This window comes from Cryptotermes secundus, unplaced genomic scaffold (genome assembly GCF_002891405.2).
Source record: "Cryptotermes secundus unplaced genomic scaffold, Csec_1.0 scaffold2059, whole genome shotgun sequence".
Classification (NCBI taxonomy): Eukaryota; Metazoa; Arthropoda; class Insecta; order Blattodea; family Kalotermitidae; genus Cryptotermes; species Cryptotermes secundus.
Genome location: NW_019737432.1, coordinates 263219 through 283063, shown reverse-complemented (window position 1 = coordinate 283063; position 19845 = coordinate 263219). Strand labels below are relative to the sequence as shown.

At 36.9% G+C, this 19845-nt stretch overlaps 1 protein-coding gene across 4 annotated transcripts in view; it reads right to left on the bottom strand.

The window, feature by feature from the left end:
• Positions 1 to 19845, bottom strand: part of LOC111870466 (SH2 domain-containing protein 5) — a 254183-nt gene that overhangs the window by 9478 nt on the left and 224860 nt on the right. For 3 of the 4 annotated variants that reach the window (XM_033753858.1, XM_023862787.2, XM_023862788.2), the window contains 4 exons: positions 11065 to 11684; positions 9717 to 9947; positions 7905 to 8076; positions 516 to 6545 (listed from right to left, as the gene is read on the bottom strand). In XM_033753858.1, the coding sequence (XP_033609749.1) occupies positions 6336 to 6545; positions 7905 to 8076; positions 9717 to 9947; positions 11065 to 11684 (1233 nt within the window). In that variant the 3' untranslated portion in view covers positions 516 to 6335. Of the gene's footprint in view, positions 1 to 515; positions 6546 to 7904; positions 8077 to 9716; positions 9948 to 11064; positions 11685 to 19845 lie in introns of those variants that run through there. The other variant, XM_023862789.2, reaches the window with a different exon arrangement.

Sequence of the window (19845 nt, the reverse complement as noted above, 5' to 3'; positions counted from 1 at the left end):
TGCTATCACATTACATACAATATGGTGGTTCTATAAATTAATAAATGTAATACACTGGGATTGAACCAAATTATACGCCAATTAGGGATCTTAAAAATTTCACCAAAAATTATATACCTATTTAATAACCTTCAATATTTTTATGAAGACAATTTTATCCTGTATTCACTATCAGACATAAAGAATACAACTGGGAACAACAGAGCAGTAATGCTTTATTTATGAATCACACATATTTGTTTCACAGGGTGTATGAATTTTACAGAGGCAGAAACTTTGTTACAGATATTTTCCATGTAAAAATATTATGTAAGATTTGAGGTTGTCACAGATGTGGTTATGAGGAGTTATGTTTTCTGGGACATACTGCTGTATACTGCACTGAAAATCAGCTGATATTTTGGAGGAACATTTTGACCCCATCTTCATGGTATAAGAATAAGCCAAGCAAGAAGCAGGTAGCAAGCAGGAAGTGGCTCTGCTTGCTGCCTCTTTCTTGTTGGTTACTTGCTTGGTTTTTCTTTGACCTGAAGATGGAGGCAACATATCTCTCCAAATTGTAAGTTGAATTTTAATGAATACATAGCATTATATCATAGAAGCTAGAACTCATAAAACTTATGATGATCTGGGATAATCATTACAATTGTAATAATATGTGCATACTTTTCAGAAAGTAACATCAAAATTCTTCCTCATACAGGACAATATATAAGTTTGTTCTCAATATCTGTGCCTTTTATTTGCAAGATCTGATACTTCAAACAAACAGTTGAAATATCACTTTACTTGCAATAAGATGTATAACTTGACTCTTTTCCACTTAATATTGGTTTTATGCCAATGTAACAATTATTGAACATAACAATACAAAATATTTCATAACTGGCAGAACAGTTCTGTTACAAATGTGTAGAACAGTTTATGCATCTTAAGTTGGGAAAATATTCTGTAAAGGCCTCCCAATTATAGACACTGACTTTACTAGCAAGTACATATTATGGAACCAAAGGATCTAAATCCCATGGCAGGGGTCAGAGCACTACCTTCATTTTCACAATTTGGGGAATCTTTCCTCCACCCTTCTCTGGCAAGAAATAACAGCATTGCTAGGGTAAGTTGAGTTGCCAGATCATGTTTACTTTGGATGGTTTTACTGCAAAATTACGCTCACAATGTCTTTCTATGGGAGTGTAAAGTGCAAGGTGATGGCCAGTAGAACAGAGGAGGGTGGCACATCAGAAGGGGATGAGATTCTTCTCAAAAGCAAGCATGGAAGTAGACTCTCCATTTGTAATTCAGATATTTCCAGGGGTTTCAGATTCACTGGCTGTGCTGTAAATCAGTTGGTAATGATGCATATTGAAACAATCTAAAAGATTAGAATTAAAAATGGTCCATGACTAGCATCATACTCAGCATGCAGTACTGCATTCCCTTCATACTTTTGACCATAACTCATGATCTAATAATTTATTAAACAGAGTTTTGTTTAGGCCAATAGTATTGTTCAAGGTGTTGACCAAGCATGTGGCAGACCAGATTTCTGTGGCTATATTCAGGGAAAGTTAAAGCAAGCAGCATTTAGGCTATTTACAGAAAATCAGAATAAATTTCTTTGCCTGTACAAGACTAGGTCACAATGAATAATTAAACAAACCATTATTTTTTCCAAAAGCATCTGATGTTTTCTTTGTATACAAAACTTTCATAGTTTGCAATGAGTAAATTACTTGTATTTATATTACTGATACTACAAATGCAATCCACATTCACTATCATTTCCACTTTATCTTAACATCAGCACGTGAGGAATAAAGGTTATGAATAAGAGTGTTCACAAAACATTATTTGGAAAACTTTGATTAATAGGCAATAACTATTCAAACTTTGTTACTTTTATCACTACATCAAAAACACATGCTCATTTACTGCATTTTATGTGAGTTAGTGAAATGTTACACAACATATCAATATTAATGTTTGATTTCTCATAATCTTTAAAAATATAGTCTTTCGTAACACTACTTGCTTGTCACGTTATTAAACTACTATGGAAGTTGCATGAGGATTCTCAGACATAAGGTCGGCACTTGATATAAAGATGACTACCTGCTCCATTCGTTCACCTTTAATGAGCATAAAAAATGTTAACATATATAATAAATTCAGTTCTGTTTTATGTTAATCCTGTTTACTGTTAAAGGTCAATTGTCTCTGTGCATTTACTATATTCTGTACAGAAATTAAAAGCATATCACAAATTGCACACTAATGACTCAATTGTTATACAGATGATGCTTGCAACAGTTCTATGTTTGTAAAAAAATTAATCATTCTACATTACACAAAAATTTAAAATCATAATGTCATCATTGAAATCCATACCTCTAATTTTTTTGCCCTCCAATCATGGAAAATTATCTCTAATGGATACAATCGAGCAAATACATAAAGGCTGCATTGTAATTTATGGTCACGGCATGAAACTTGTCTCAGCATTTGCTTTAGGTGTGCATATAATGACAGCATTTTCTCAAGTGTTTATTTCGACTTTATTGATCTGTGCGCTCAAACAATTTCACAAGTCAGACTACTGTATTCTATTTTAATGTTACCACATAAATTATTCATTATCTTCTGCATGCATTTGCAGCACTGTTAAATATTTACTGTGCATGTGTTCGAAAAATTTGACACATAACAAACGATATCCTTTTCTGAATGAAGACAATTTAAATACAACCACAAAAAAAAAAAAAAAAAGGTGCAACGGTTTTAAAGATTCTGGAAAGACCAGCTGCAGACAGAAAAATTAATATGACAATAGCTGACATATCTGGAAAGATATTAATGGCTAGGCATTTATGTTTCTGACTTAGTGGATAAGCAAATATCAATAACATTCTGATATAAAAGTCATATTGGCAAACAAAATTTGACAAAATTTGGGACTAAGTTACATCAGAATTCTATAATCCATCATTAATTAACAATTGTAATGAATACAATTATTAAATATTTTACCATATTGCCTCCTTATCATACATTACAAGCAATTAAATTTCTCTCAGATGCTGCCAGTTGAAAATAACATGAACTAATATACTATCTAGTCTAAAACCTGACAAAATATATTCCAGCACAGAAAACAATTATTATATTTTCTCAGGTGTAAGTGCAATATTACACTTGTTCCTAAAGAAAGAAAATATTATGACAAGAGAGCCAGAAGAGACAGCCATTGCTAGACAATAGCAAACAAAACATGCCTTTGCAGCAATGAATCAACATGCAACAATAGAGGAAATGTTGGAGAGTCAACACACAGTGATAGATGACCTGTAGGAAATGGTGTTTTCTATGTGGTCACTGCCAACTTTATATAACAAGAACAACTGGACAAGCCAGTGAGTGGGCAGTCATGGCTAAGATGTCATGAGTTGCAGCTGAGTGTCAGAAATGGCTAGGAGGCCAAGAGTTGCGGTTGAGAGTAAGGTTCAAGCCAGCAGCCATTCAGCAATGATGAGAGCACAGAAGCTGAAGAACCTCTATGGTTAGCAGCTGTAACCTAATGATGCCTAGTGAAGAGTATAACCAAGCAATGACCAATGAAAGCATGGCAGACATAGGCTTAGCATGTGCTCTAGTGATCCTTAAAACATGTAAACAAGTGACAGCATTGTGATGATCTGCACGTTCAATAAATCCAATTACCAATCCAAACCCAGTGTCTACTCACTAACATGTGATAATATTATTAAAGTTAATGGATTTCTTATTCTTGGCTAACATTCACAGAGTCCTCGTACCTCACATGTGGTTTGTATAAAATCTAGTTTAATTATAGGTTTGGTTTACTTTTCATGCACAAGTTTCAATGAACTTTTATGTTATAAATTTATAAATACAGGACAATGGATCTTCCAGTAATATTTTTTCACTACAAGTGACTGAAAAAATTGTTTTTACAAATTTATAAAACTTTCATATCAGTGCTCATTTTTACATCATATATGATTCTTCTGATAACAAATTCTTTAATTCTTCTAAGTGTTGAATCACACATAAATATAATCATATGATTATATATAACCTTAACAGTAAAATGTCATGAATTTCAAAATTTTAATCCATAAATCTTTTTATTTGTAATGGTAGTTTTGCAAAGTATAATATATTTTTGTTCCACACATGCAAAAAATAAAAACTGAATTAGCTGAAAGATAACAGAATATCTGAAGATTTTTAGGGCAAATTTCAGATTTTTAAAATGAACAGAATAAAAGTTCCAGCCAGACAAAACAATGATTACAATGTAGATAATGAAAAGATCAGTCCAGTGCGACTTTTCATTATCTACTCTGTAATTAATAGTGTGACAGACCAGAATGAGACAAGTTAAATTAATGATTACAATATTATACATAGAAAGAGGCAGCACTTTTGTATCACAATTACAAAATTACTTTATATCTTCAGAATAACTATTCATGGCAATAAGAGAATTGTTGATCAGTGTCATTCATTAAATGAATTCATTATCAGAATTAATACATTTTTCAGTATTTGGTTTTATTTTACCAGTATGCTAACAAAATATATATTACTTTCATTACAGTTGTTGGTCAATAGTCTATTTAAATTATATATATCCTTAATAACTAATGTGCTTCTAACTTATTATTAACTTATTAACTTATTACTTTTCTTAGGTTTGTTTATTCATTGTGTGTGGCATTTGTTAAAATTCTTGATTTTTGGTGACAAAGTTTACTATCTCTGTCAGTGGAAGTATTTTGTTTTGTACAGGAGTAGAATATGGAAGAACATATTACTTCCATAACATCCTCTGAATTTCAAAATTCATAATGAGATGCCATTCATATATTACACAAAGCCAGCAATGAATATAACAAAGTTTACTCTAACGGAATATTTTGATGAAAAATAGCAAATAAATTACTAATGAAATGTTAATTTGTGTTTAAACATGTGGTTGAGAACGAAATTTATGTTCGTGCATGTGGAAACTTTTATTCCACGTTTTGACGTGTGACCTTGATAATTTTAACATCCCTGCTCCAGAAAAGAGCTTCCATAAGGTAACTGGGTGAGGCCAGTATTTGTTTAAATATGCAGTGTGGCCATAAAGTCATGACTGCAGAGAAGTAGTGCACATACAAGTTTATAACTTCGATAATTTGTGCAGAGTGGGGCATAAATTTGTAACTATTGTTCTCAGTGAATTAGTGTAACATTTAAATACATGGCGTCTGGCTAAATTGTATATTTTAGTGAGATTATTATACTGCTGTATTTTTAAATGATTATAAAAATGTCAACTGTCTTGAATTATTTCTAATGGTCCCATGCCATTTATAGTTACAGATCCTACAGTCATTTTAAAACTAGACTGACGTTTTTCATGCATACATGAATAACAGTATATTTGGTATTCAATACCAGTTCTATAAATTCAGTCTGTATGATAATAACTATATCTTTGTGTGTCTACCTAAAATAATGTTCATACTCAGAAGAGTTCAGACACAATGCAGAGTCTTGCAATGAAACATTTGAGAAAATACCAATCAAACTTCTTATACTTACTGACTAGAGTCAGCCTTGTTATAATTCTAAAGCAAAAGATGACTGACAGATTTATTCCTTATATTATATAAATACTTAACTCGTGAAAAAACAAAAGAAACTCCCTGAACAGAAAACCTTCTATAGCACTAGTTGTGTCAGTTTATACAAAACATAAAGGAAAAAAAATGGCCTTACTTTATAAACTATTATGTTGACCAGTTTTAATATTCATATAAATATTGATATTTATTTGAATAGATTTGTAGCCATGCTCAACGTCATTAAAAAGTTCAGATGTACATCACACTATCTGTCTGCTGTCAGAATGGTTGCCCAAATGCTTTGCAGTTTGAGCAATGTCATATCTTAAACAAATTACTTTCATTTTGTCTATTTTGAGTAACAAAATAATTATAGTAAAAAGGACAAGCAGCATAGAGCACGTGCCACTGAGTCATCTTGTAGATTTTCATTGGACATATATGGAGCAAGAGAATATAACAGTAACATAGAGAGTATCTGCACGTAGAAAACTGTTTAGTTTATGGCACAATGACAATGAAAATTCAAAAGCTGATCACTGCCATCTGAAGGTCTGTTAGCATAATATATTATACAGCCTCAGAAATTAACTACATATGAGGTCATCCACTAGGCTGTAACATCTTGCTGTACTCACTTCACATTGTACAAGATACTTTCACAGAAGATTAGACAATGTGTCTCCAGTTCTGGTATAGTTACACATTAAGGTCAGCCATCATTTTCCTGAAGTCTGCTAATGTGTTGTAATCAGGATCTGAGTCAATATCAGCAAAATCTCGACTGGAGTCTGATTTGGCAAAACTAGGATTATAGCGACTCAAGGAGAGAGGGCAGGGTAGCAATTCTGGCATCACTGAGTGGTGTGTGATAAGCGCTGTGAGTGTAGAAAATTCCTTTGTGAATCCCTGAAACCAACAAATTTATGCTAATACCATGTGCAAATACTTTACAATTTCAGTTAAACCAACATAACAGGAACTCACAAATGCTGTTGAGTGTACTCGTACTTAATATAAAAAAAATCTATGATCACAGAACATTATTTTCATAATTCATATGAAAATGTGAAATATAAAATAGGGGAATAAATAAAGTAGGTCACTGGTGGTAAGTCATTTTACGTTATATAAGAAGCAACAAGATGTTAAATACAGAGAAAACATTTCCTCCTGACACAGAATTCTTAATTACTTTTCTGTTTCTTATGCACATACTATCTGTGCATGATAAGTTTTACTTTTAAAATGTATCTTCAAAATATAAATAAACAAGCAAGTTACTCTATGGTACAGGGCCTTCATTAAGAAGTTTAAATATAATCATTTAGCTAAAAAATTCTCTACTTTCATAGAATCCATGGGTACGTCACTGTGTTCATAAACGCCTGAAACCAAACCCTATTCTATTATAATTATTTTTACAATTGTAATAGCTAAAGCACACAAATATTCCACTATTTTTCTTTTTTCACTGTGGATATTATAAACCTTGATCAGCTACTTAATATATTATCAGCAGTTCCAGCCACTTAAAATGTGTTAAAGGATTAAGCTTGCTTATGTCTTTTGCTGATGAAATCAAACTGTAGGGTAGGGAAACAGACCCATACAGAATATGTATCATTAAAAACACTCATTCTCTGTCCTTTGAATTTTTATTCACTCCATACACTTTCTTTTGGAACACAGGTAACAAAAAAATTTCACATTTTCTTAAAATAAAAATTGGATTATAGATTCTTGCTCACTTCTGATGCAGTCTATAATTACAGCAGCCATATTAAGAATGTGACAATACAGTCAGGGGGGCATGTGGTAGTGTAACTGGTTGAGGCACTATGCTACAAGCCAGAAGGTCATGGGATTGAATCCCAAAGAGGTGAATTTTTTCAATTTCCCTAATCCTTCCAGCCGCACTATGGCCCTGGGGTAAACTCAGCCTCTAACAGAAATGAGTGACAGGAATCCTCCTGGGGGGCAAATGGGCGGCCAGCGCATAAGGCTGACAACCTTACCGCCATCTGTGAGCTGACTGTTTAGACAATTTGGGAGCCTCGAAGTCTCACAACCCTATGGACCTTCAAGGTCTGTTACAGGGATAGCTTTACCTATTTTTTTTTAACAATACTCTCAGTCAAAAGACAATAAAGTCATGCTCTTCAGTGCTACCATCACTTTTGATGTAAACTAAATTGTGTACAGTTTTTTACTTCCCCTCATGTATATAATGTGTGACTTGTAACGTGACAATATCAGAATACATACCTTGATCTTGTAGCCTTTATTTGTCCTCATGATGAGGTAGTGTGCTATTCCTGAGGGCTGGAAATCTCTAGGAACCCTTAGTGATAAAGCATAACACCCAGGCTTGCTCGTGGACTCACGAACCATAAAGGCTCCAACTGGTTCCTGGCCAAGAACCTCCAGGGTGATTTCACTAAAACATATGGCAATAGGGCCACACTGTAAATGGTATAAGTAATTATAGGCCAAGTGTGAACTATTTTTGTGATGCTATTATAAGCTGATGAGGATTTGTTGATAAGATGATAGCTGACTTATCAATGATGAATTGAAAGGGATGTATGAGAAGGTGGCCTTGACATAATTCAAGATGATATTCTGGTATTTTTCTGGATGGAATGACGAAGACTATGAAAACCCTCAGATCATGTGATTTCCAGTATGGGTCTGAGTCAGGTACTTTCCAAATGTAAGTCAATGTTACCAGTGAGTCAAACTATTCAGTAACAAGTGAGTCACATGTGGTTCACACAGGACTGTGCTCCACCACGTTACAGTTGTCAAGTGCCTCAACAGTTGTCAAAAAATTATCCTTGACTGGTTGCAGACATGAAACTCCAGTTCCGTAGCATGTTCACCTGATTTGGATCCTCTCAATTTTTTTTGTGGAGATATTTTAAAATATAGGCGGAGGAATTGTGAAATTGAACTCAATAATTTTCAAGTGAAATATACACTTGGAATCTTTGTATGCTGGCAAGTTTCTTTTATTTTTTCTTTTGCAGAAGTGAGCTGTTTGTCCAAGAACATTTTGAGAACCTCTTGTAAGAAAATAAAAATTAAGAGGTTATTAATGGCTGTTTTGTTTTTTCTTTTCTTACATACAACCTGTTAAACTCATGAAGTATTTAAGGTATGACCATAAATACTAACATTAGAATAACTTTAACTTTCTGAGAATGGTCTATTTTAATGCCAAGAAATAATCCTGTTAAATATAGCATGCAATAATAAGACACTCTGCATATTCTTGTTAGTAAGTTAAATTCCCTTTTTCGCTATGATACAGTGACATTTTTATTCTACTGCTTACTTGTCTGGGATGGTGTATTGGTGATCCATGGGATGGTGAAAACAGCCTGTCTATCTAGGGAGTATGACACCAACAGTGGAATGGAAGATGACGGGGTTGCCCATCATTTCAGTTAATAACTGAGAAAAGACTGGCAATACTTCAAATTTTCATGTTTCATACATGTTTACACAGGAGCTGGGCTGGATGACTGAGGGATGGAGTTCGAGTCCTGGTAGTGTCAAGAATTTTCTTTTCTCCATGTCATCCAGACCGGCTATGGAGTTCATCCAACCTCCTATTCAATGGGCATCAGAGGCTTTTTCCCTGAGGGGCAAAGTGGCCGGGGCGCGAAGATGACTAGTCGCTTCCAGCTAGTGCCAAGGTCAAGAAAATGCGGATCTATACATCCACTCCCCCACATGCTCTCATGGAGTAGTGCTTAATTAGTTAAGCACAGGGACAACTTCACCTTTTTACATGTTTATAAAAATCAAAGAATACTTAATTGGGACACTTGGTGTGTCTATAATTTCCCACTCATGATTTCTTCGCTTAAATTTGGGGAAGCACTCCTTATACAATTATACTTACAGAATATGACTTTGGCTTATATCAGTCAACCCTTTTTTGTCCTTTATTTAAGACCTAATTTTCTTTAAACATCTAGTTGCCAGAACTTCCTATAATACATGTTCACAGTCTTATTTAGTATATAGATATTTATGGACACGTGGATAATTTCATGGGTCTTTCATTACCGTGGTATTCCAGCCTGGAACCAAGGTGCTGCCCGGAGTTCACCTTCTTCAGTCCGATTATTAAGGCTATCAGTGCGCTCTGGCAAAGGAGGAGGTGTGGGGGTGGAAACATGAGTACTGCCATCTGCTGGTGGCTGCAGTGGACAGGACCCTGAACTGCAGGAACTGATCTGTGAGATTCGCTTCGATTTGAAATCCTGGTCAGTGGAAGCAGGAGAACTTTGACTCAACCTGAATGAAGAAAAGTTTGACACCCTTTAGTCACAAGTACCAATAGCAATGAACTATTTATTTTAACTTTTATGGTGGTTTGGAAAAGATAACATATCAATCACAGACTTTAATCCAAAGAAGAAACAGAAACACTGCATGGCTACTGATATCCCTAAACTCCTTACAGTCTTCTGGCAACTTTTAACACTTATATCATATTCTTGGCATACATCAATGTTACAAAATTTGATCAGTGAACAATAATACATGTTCTGAACATAGCTGCTTATGATTTGAGCTGCAGCACCAACTTCATTTATGGCAATCCACAAGGTGTACATTATTGTTTCTTACAATGACTCTGAATCATTTGTGTGAATGTAATTAGTGCCAATTCTTTCAATGGCTCTTGCAGCCTACTCATGGCCCTGGCCTCTTATTCAGTTCCATAATGATTTTTCACAGATGTATGACTCCTTGAATGAGTGATTAGCTCACCACAAGGCCTCTACCCAATCACAGAATAACTCAAACAAAGAATAAACACATACACACACTAAACATCCATGTCATAAGTGAAATTTGAACCACAATCCCAGCGTCCGAGCTGGTGAAGACAGTTCATGCCTTAGACCATACAGCCACTGCAATTAGTGCCATATAAGGCAAAATTATTTTCTGTAGGATATTTATCTCATGTTTNGAAGAATAAACACATACACACACTAAACATCCATGTCATAAGTGAAATTTGAACCACAATCCCAGCGTCCGAGCTGGTGAAGACAGTTCATGCCTTAGACCATGCAGCCACTGCAATCAGCAATTAGTGCCAATATAAGGCAAAATTATTTTCTGTAGAATATTTATCTCATGTTGTCTCTGATGTTGTAAATGAATAACTTGACTAAATTACTAGAGCATTAAGTACTAGAATGATCTATGCTTTGACTAGCTATTGGTTTATTTATTACTTATGAAAAATTTTTAGAAATAAGATAGTCCCATGTAAGAAATGTGGCAATTAATGAATTCTAGAAAGTGTCAGAAGGTACTCATATTTGCCTAACAATCTCCTGCATGTCTCTGGTGGAATCAAATCTATGCTTATTTCTTACTACACATCTATGAATACCTGTTATTGTCGATTTCTATATGTTTGGTCTGGATTTCACGGTTGTTGTCAAGTAGATCACCTCCACTTAACGGTTTTGCAGAGTTTCTTGATGTGTCAGACTCTGTAATAGCTTCATTCACATAACCACCTGACAAGGGACGATTACTGGGGGTTGTAGGGCTCCCGCTGCTCATCACAAGAGGGCAGCTATCATCTCCACCCCCTCCTAATATTGACCCATTACCTCCTGACAAACCCATAGCCAGTCGCTTAATTAATGGTGGCTTGTCAGTGAGACGTTTATATGAGTTCAGTTCTGTGGGAGAGTTACTTTCATCACTGCTAGGGGTGCTCTGTTGTGACTGAGTCAGAAGCACATTTTTCTGGTCGTCTTCAGATGGTGCCAGACTTGTTCCAATGGTGGCTGCTGACACACTATTGAAGCTGTGGAGAGAACGGAGTCCTGGGATGGAACTAGGAGGAGCGACGACAGGCACCTTGATGCCTGCTAGCCGCAACGTTGGTGATTCTGGATGTCGAGGCCCTGCACTCAACTGCACATTCATGGTTGCTGTTGTGGTGTCAGTGTTGTCTGATGGTCGAGGGGATGACTGTCCTCCACCTTTCACTTGCTTTGTCTGGAAACATAAACAGGTATGCCTATACTCTGCAGTGCACTTTGTACATGAAAGGAATAATTTAAATGAAAGATCAGGGTTTCTACTGAAGTGACCGAAAATAGTTGCTAAACCAATCACCCTCTCCCTGATTAACTTTTGCTTCTTTGATAGTTCTGACCTGCTATATTAAAAATTTCACATACTCATGGTCACCAAAATATGTTGACCTACATTCATTTTTCACTGTCCTAGAGAATGATTGTAAAGGGAAGCGGCCAACTAAACCTCTAGATCACTGCTTTTCAAAATTCTCTTCCTTGCAGCAAATCCACCTCTCACATTAAATATCATAACACAGATAACAGTCCTGGCCTATTTGAATCTCAACTACAGAGAAGATGAGATAAAATGGAATGTCAATAACTAGGTGCATTATGAAAAAAAAAACACCAATTATTTTCATGACTGTCCACATGTAACAGGGCCCAACACCCTGACTTGTTTGGATAAGTCTTGATTATTTGACAATATTCCACCAGTCCATCTTAATTTTATTTCAGTCTTGATCATTTCAAGTGTTTGCGACAATTCATGTCAATTCAAGCACAAATCTTTTAGCATGAGGTAGGCCAGAGTCCTATACCAGAGTGTAATGAAACACTTTCCAATTAATTTTTTAGGCATATGAAACTCAAAGTACGTCCAATGATTGTTTAGTTGTGGTTGTCATTCAAGTTTGACAGATAAGGGTGCTTACTGAACAGCTAAGTATTTTGTACAGAAAGTGTGGTAACTGTAAATGTTATTCAAGTTCCACAGGAAAGGGTACTTATTACATAGTCGAGTATCATGTACCATAAAACAAAGTGATTTTTAAAATGAAGTTTATTTATTTATTTATGATCAAGTCAAGGAGGATAAGGTGGACAGGGCATGTAGCACGAATGGGGGAGAAGACGAATGCATATAGGATATTGGTGGGAAAGCCAGAAGGAACGAGACCATTGGGAAGACCAAGGCGTAGGTGGGTGGACAATATTAAAACGGATCTTAAGAGAGATAGGATGGAATGGCACGGATTGGACTGATCTAGCTCAGGATAGGGACCAGTGGAGGTCTCTTGTGAACACGGTAATAAACCTTTGGGTTCCATAAGCTGGGAAAAACTTCAGTAGCTGCAGATTTGGCTTCTCCTCAAGAAGGGCTCAGCTCCATAAGTAAGTAAAAATGTTTAATTTAATGATGCTATTAGTGGCTAAAACTACATATCATTGAATGACAGGACGGTTAGGCTTAGTGAATGATGAACTGGTAAAAGTATGGAAGGAAGTGATCATTCAGAGATTGGAGATCTTAGATTTATAAGGTATATAATTAGGAATGATAAATGGCAAGCAGACGGAGCAGAACTGGCACAACACACATGCGTATTTTAAAGAAGATCTAAACGTTTGTGACAATGGTAAGTAAAGTAAAGCTATCCCTGTACCAGGCCGTGAAAGCCCATAGGGTTGTGAGACGTTGAGGGTCCCACATTATCTAGATAATCGGCTCAAAGAGAGCGGTAAGGTATATTAATAAAATGACCAAATTTTAGGACATTATCTATCATCCTAATTTTTATTCCAAACAACATTTCAGAGACTGAATTGTCTGTCCTCAGGTAAAAAGCTCAGTGGTGATAAACATATGTACCACATGTATTAGCAGTAAAATTTAAAAAAATTTAACCGAAGAGTGATGTGTTTCATATGATTTTCAGCATAGAGATTATTACTCTACACAGCATAAACTACTCGTAACTGGTCTTTGTAATGGAGATGATGTGTGCTTCCTGTGAGGTAGGGAATGAATGTTTAAATATTAAACAGTGCAGTCACATCCTTCATGATCCATCTCTACTTAAAATCTTTCACACAAATATTAACTGGACAAATCATATTAATTACCTTTGAGTGTTTCTTTGTGTGTAGTTTAGTCGGACGTGTGTTCCTTGTAACAAAGGAACACAGTGGATGCAGCAACATGAAAATAGCATGAATGAAGCATGAGTGTACATTAGCGAATAACGACGACTTGCAATAATAGATGTATGACCTGATGCAATGCAGCGATTTCTATAAATCAGTTAACAGTTGCCTTGTATGGCCTAAACATGTTGCATGTTGTGATTTCAACATTTTATGAATTTTAAATGTGACTGTAAATGGCATTTTACAATAAAATGTTGTGTTGCATTGTAGATGGAAGCAAGTGGATGAGGGTTATAATTACATGTAGTCACAGATCTGTAAGCCTTCAATAAATACAAATACCAATCCAAACCCCGTCTATAGTCACTCCAAACACGTGATAATATTTTCAATAAAGCAATGGAGCATATGTTAAGGGAACATTAGAGAACCTCCAACTTTCTTCTGTTTGCTTGACTGCTGGCTAGAAGTCATTATGCATCTGTAAGGTTCTAAGACTGGCCATCTTGAGGAAGATTTTCTTGGTTTTCCTCTGTCTTTAAGCAAATGCTGGTATGGTTCCCAAGTTCCAGGTTCCTGGTGAGTGTTTCTCATACAGCCCTTCAGAATTAAATTAAACAAAATTAAACCCCATTTCTGCCAAAGCCACTATTTTTTAAATATAAAGACGACATTAATTCAGAAAATCAAAATTCCACAGTCTTTGCTTCAAGCCATTGCTTCTAACTCTCCAAACGTCTTCACTTTCACTCTGCACTTGACAGAACAACAACTGGGCGAAGCCTACTAACCTTCTAACTAAGCAATACTGTTTTACCTTTCCTGCAATATGTGTCTCTCTCACTTTTACCATAACTTTTCACTTTTCAGGCTTCAATGGGTTAAATCAGTACTAGTCTGTGCAGAAAGGGGCAAAATATGAGAACATTCCTTCAACATATGAGAACATACCTTGTGCAACTTCATTTCCCATAGAACATTCAAGCTATCCTCAGTTTCTCCAGGTAGATGCTGGGATATTACTTCGATTGGGCCATGAACGCTTCCTTCCACATATTTCTAATTCATTCGTTAATCGTTCTATCATTCGATGTTATATACATCAAAATGTCTTCAGAAATGAGCTCCACAAGTGGCGGTAACTCCTTGTAAATCACTCTGAGACTGAACAGTCTGAGGTACTGCCTTCAAAATGAAATGACTCACAGCAAAAGAACATTCAAACTAATAAGCAATGCATAATACAGTATATATGTAAGAAGTTAATGAAGTATGCTGTTATAATTTGAGGTAAACGTGCTAAAACACATGAAGAACTACAAGTTGAGTATAAGGCATGGCAACAATCATCCATTTGTTTAACCTCTAGCTTAGTTACTTAGAAGCAACTAATTTGTTTCGAACGAGGCATGGGAATGTATCAGCTTGCTCTGTTATTTGGAATCATTTTCAATTTGAATTATCCATGAAGCTCCCCCTTAACATGAGAACGTATCATAACATAGTAACATGGAGAAGAAGAGGTCGTAGGCTGTAAATTATTTTGCTGGGAGCAAAGAGTATGTTAATGACAGAAAATCGGTAATCCGGCATATTCCAAACAGTCAAGCCAAGGCAAAATTTGGAATAAGTTAACACTTATTGGTATATACAAATAAATAAGCAACATAAAAACGTGCTGTATACCGAGCTATGTTTCGAGGTGTGAAAGGCTGTGCCTATCAGGTTTTACAGTCTGTAGCCTGTGTACAACTGCACGGGAATTCTTTATCTAAGACACAGCAACAACTATTGCTCATTTTATCCTATCCTGCAACATAGAAAGATTGGCTTCTGGCCACCTGTAACTGTTGTGCTCATACGTCTTTTTTTTTTGTGTGCTTCGTCTAACAACTTTGTCAATTTGACTGAAACAGACGCCTCTGCTCCGTAAACTAACCAGCAGAGGATGGCCGCGCCATAGCTCAAGCGGTTAGTCACTGGCTTCCCACCGCGGCGGCCCGGGTTCGATGCCGGGTCTGGACAAAGTGGCGCTGGGGCAGATTTCCTCCACGTACTTCGGTTTCCCCTGCCAATCTTCATTTCACCAATTCCTCCACAATCAGCCTCATCTATCATCTGGGGCTAGTAACAATAGGCCAGAAGTGGCCGTAGTACAAGGGACTCAGTCCCACCCCACTAGCAATAAAACAAAACCAGCAGAGGAGGATCTTTTAAGGGAGTCATATATTTATATGACAAGATGTTTATGAGAAATTTCATAGTATTGTAACGGATTTGCTCAAAGCATTTCTAGGCAACGGCTCGGTAAACACGTTCCAACGTGCAACATTAGAAGATGTGTCTCAGTGGGTGAACGTTACTGCTCGTTGCAAGGCAACAGTCAGCGCGCCAATAAAGTCGCTCTGCTAGGAATCATGTGACTTATGATTTCTGTGTTGTCTGTGCGGAGCCTATATAACGAAGACATGTTCTAGCTTAGATCAGTGCAGCGCGCAGTGCAGTGCAGTGCAGTGTAGTTAAGAGTTAGTTGCAAGAGTACGGCTGTAAAGAGAAGACTTTATGTGTATTTATCTGAAGCGATAGGTTCTGTGTTGAGGTCCGTTGCTAGAAGACGACTAATGGAAATTGAAAATCCTAATGCGTGTACAACGGTGAATTGTGTAAATCAGCGATAGTGTTGTATTAATTGTAATTAAGAGAGATTGTAACCGAAGTGCCAATAAATCCAATCATCCGAACTAGAACCGTTATTTTCGTCACGGGTACCCCCTACACGTGACAATATTAATTTGGGACAGGAGAATATTCTGTAGCTGGCGTATGTTTTTTCATTATTCTGCATCGTGATGAAATGCAAGGTCAGATCTGAGTTACAGATAAACGGTGTTTGGCGGAGGGTGTAGGGCGATTATGTCCAATATTGAAAGATCAGTATATTTTAAAACATCCAGTATTTTGGAGCACCATTAAGCTAATCACATGGACAAAGATGGAAAACCAGCAGCAGATTTCTTGCCTTCCTACGTTTCATATCATCTCTGTCCTCCTCAGACACAGCTTGAAAATTCCTCTGCATCTTTTGTTTCATGAATCGTTCGTAACTGAGCAATATCCACAATGAACAATATCCACCTGAGAAAGCTGTCAGAAAACAGTTGATCTACCAGTGGTATGAGACTCCAGCCGTCTGTACATATACTGGATAGTTTTCATAACGGGCTGAGGAGAATGGACACTTTGATAATCCCCCCAAAACCCGCCTGCCCTTATTAAAAAGGACAACAGTGTCGTGTAAACTGTGCTGTTTTTATTACCGGTTCATAATGGTATGCAATAAAACGAGTTTGTTCTTTAGACAAAAATACAATTAGCTAGGACTTCAATGCACAATTCGCTTTTTGCCCACCAATATTACGTTCAGTGTGGTCACTGCTTGAGGTAGGCCTCTAGGCCCATTTGATGAAAAAGACGTTTTCGGAGTTGGACCTAGTCCCCGTCACTGGTTGGTTGTCTACTGTCACATTCCAATTTTTTTTTTTAAGATTACTGACTAAGATCGAAGCCATGACCTTCCGAACAGCAGGTTAATAAGTTGTTCACTAGTAGATTTTCTGCTACCCAAAACATCTCGATGCGATCGTGTTATTACGATTCTGAATGGCGAGCTTAGGGCTATGGATCTAAATGTTTAATACACGATAATGGTCTAGTATCTTTACTGGGAGGACTTTCTTTCTGTAGCTAAATAAATCTAGTAGCAAGGATTTTAACTAATGGAAATCACAGAGTAGGTATCCATTCCTGTAACCTGAAGGAGACAGAATCAGCCTCCAAAATGTAGTTCATATTTTAACCAAACAATAGGCCTAACCAATCAAGGGCCACTGCAGCATTTCTGGGGGTCAACTCGAAATAATCTCATCGGATATCGTAGTTACTTTGTAGAGTCGTCTAATTGGTAACTAGAAAGGTTCCTATATTAAATCCAGAGGTCACGAAAAGCCGACAGTTTCCATGAAATAAAAGTACTACTAATCTTTTTCAAAGTTTTACCGATATCCTGCTCCGAATCATTAAAATTATCCTCTTATTGGTAAAATGACCCTAAAGTTTAACCTAAATTAAATAAAATTCAGTTCGCATAATCACAGCATATCTATTTTATAAAATTTGTATACGCCACTTTTACGGTAGTGAAATCAAGGTGATTAAGATGGACTGAGCACGTAACTGGGACTAGGATACAAGAAGAGTGGAATTATGTGGAAGGCTGGTGGTAAAATGCACCTGGAAAGTAGCTGGAAGTTGGGGGAGGGTAAGGGGAACAGGTTGTGAAGGTGGGAGGTTAATGGAAACAGGCCAAGATCCTGTACAACACATGGCTCTACCATTGGAGGCGTTGGAATTTCGGATTCTATTACCGTTGTGGCAGTCACTTTAAGATATAATAAGTTAAAGCAGATATGTAGGATATAAATGTGGATATTAGTTCTCGATACAGTGATGGCATACACTTTACACTTCTAGCGGGGTCAATTTCAAGTTTCTTAACTATGCTTACTATGTCACTGCCACGTCACTGTAGCAGCTTCTTCAAAGTTTCACAAAACAAAGTCGTATGAATGGTCGGCGTAGTAGCGCTTATCGTCAGATGTAATTAGCCGAAGACAGAGAGTTTCCAAGCAGAAGGCCCGTTACTGATATCTCATAACTCCGTGGTTTTAGTCCGCAAGGGAACTATACCGACCGAGCGACCGCCGCTCGTCGGCGAAATTAGTGCCAACTTTAGCGGATAGAGGGTGTCGCGTGGTCAGCGCAACGAATTCCCACAGCCGTTAATTTAGGTTTTCTAGACCGAAGCCGCTATTTTCTTGAAACATCTCCTCAATTATCCTCACGAGACTGAGTGGACCCCGTTCCAGATCCAATTTTCTCAGAAAATCTGGTAGAGCCGGGAATCGAATCAGGATATCTGGATCTGTAACCAGGTACTCTGACCACTAGACCACAGAGGCGGTCGATATTTCATACCATATCAGATTTATAAAATATGTGACAGATCATATGACACGACGTTATACTGCGTCTTATGCTTGTTGAGATGAACTTCCGCAACAAATAGTCCTTTTACTGAGGCCGCGTTTCCCAATTTTAGTGTTCGATGAGATAACGCACAGCCGCCATGACAGATTCACGTGAGCGTTATGTTTAAACTTTCAAATAAACACGTCAACCACCACACCATAAAAATCTGAAGACCTACACACGTTTAAAATAATTAATCGTGTTAAACCTCATGCATTTAGATATACCGATTAAGTTTACTGTCATAATGAAGTAAGTAAAGGCAACTTACACAGGCTGTCGAGTTACTTAACGTGCATTATATCGGAAGAATGCAGTTTCGATCTCAACTGGACACAATGTCCACGAACTGCTACCGCGCGATCAGTTTCACGCAACACATTGTAACGAATACACGCTGAGTCGTACGGCACTGGAAGGAATATTTCTCACCGCCTGAACCAGACGACCGCCGAGGAGTATGCGTGTCCAACGCAGGAGATTTTGAATAATTTGTTTTTAAACTTCGTCTTTAAGGCTAAAATTAAACAGCAGCATTATACTTTATACTTATTCCGTCAGCAATATATTATAATTTCAGCCACATTCATCCAGATATCTTCTTTAGGGCGTTGATAAAACCAAATAGCTAGAATTGTTCCGAGAAAATCATTATTTTGTGTTTGGAGTCCATCTGAACAACTACTATTTTGGGAACTGGAAATCTCAGATTCACCGGGCAACGGCCTAGGATGGAAAAACTTTTGAATGCCGAATGCCGAATATGAATTAAATCCATCCACTCGTTCAGGCACTACCGAGACACATTACGTACTGTGGCCGTTTTATGTACTGAATTTAAAGCANTTAAATCCATCCACTCGTTCAGGCACTACCGAGACACATTACGTACATACATACGTGATGAGAGACGACATTCCAAAACCACGTTTTCAAAATACAGGGGACTAAAAACGTGTAAATCCAACATAATCTAGAGATATGTTTGTTTCACAGTACTTCCTCACATACACCACATATAGTTAGTTAGTTATTATAGAGGGTGGGTTTCCCCATGTACTTAGACCTGTAGTGGTCCATTGTGCTTCGCTCTATGATTTCTACCAGTCTCTATATCC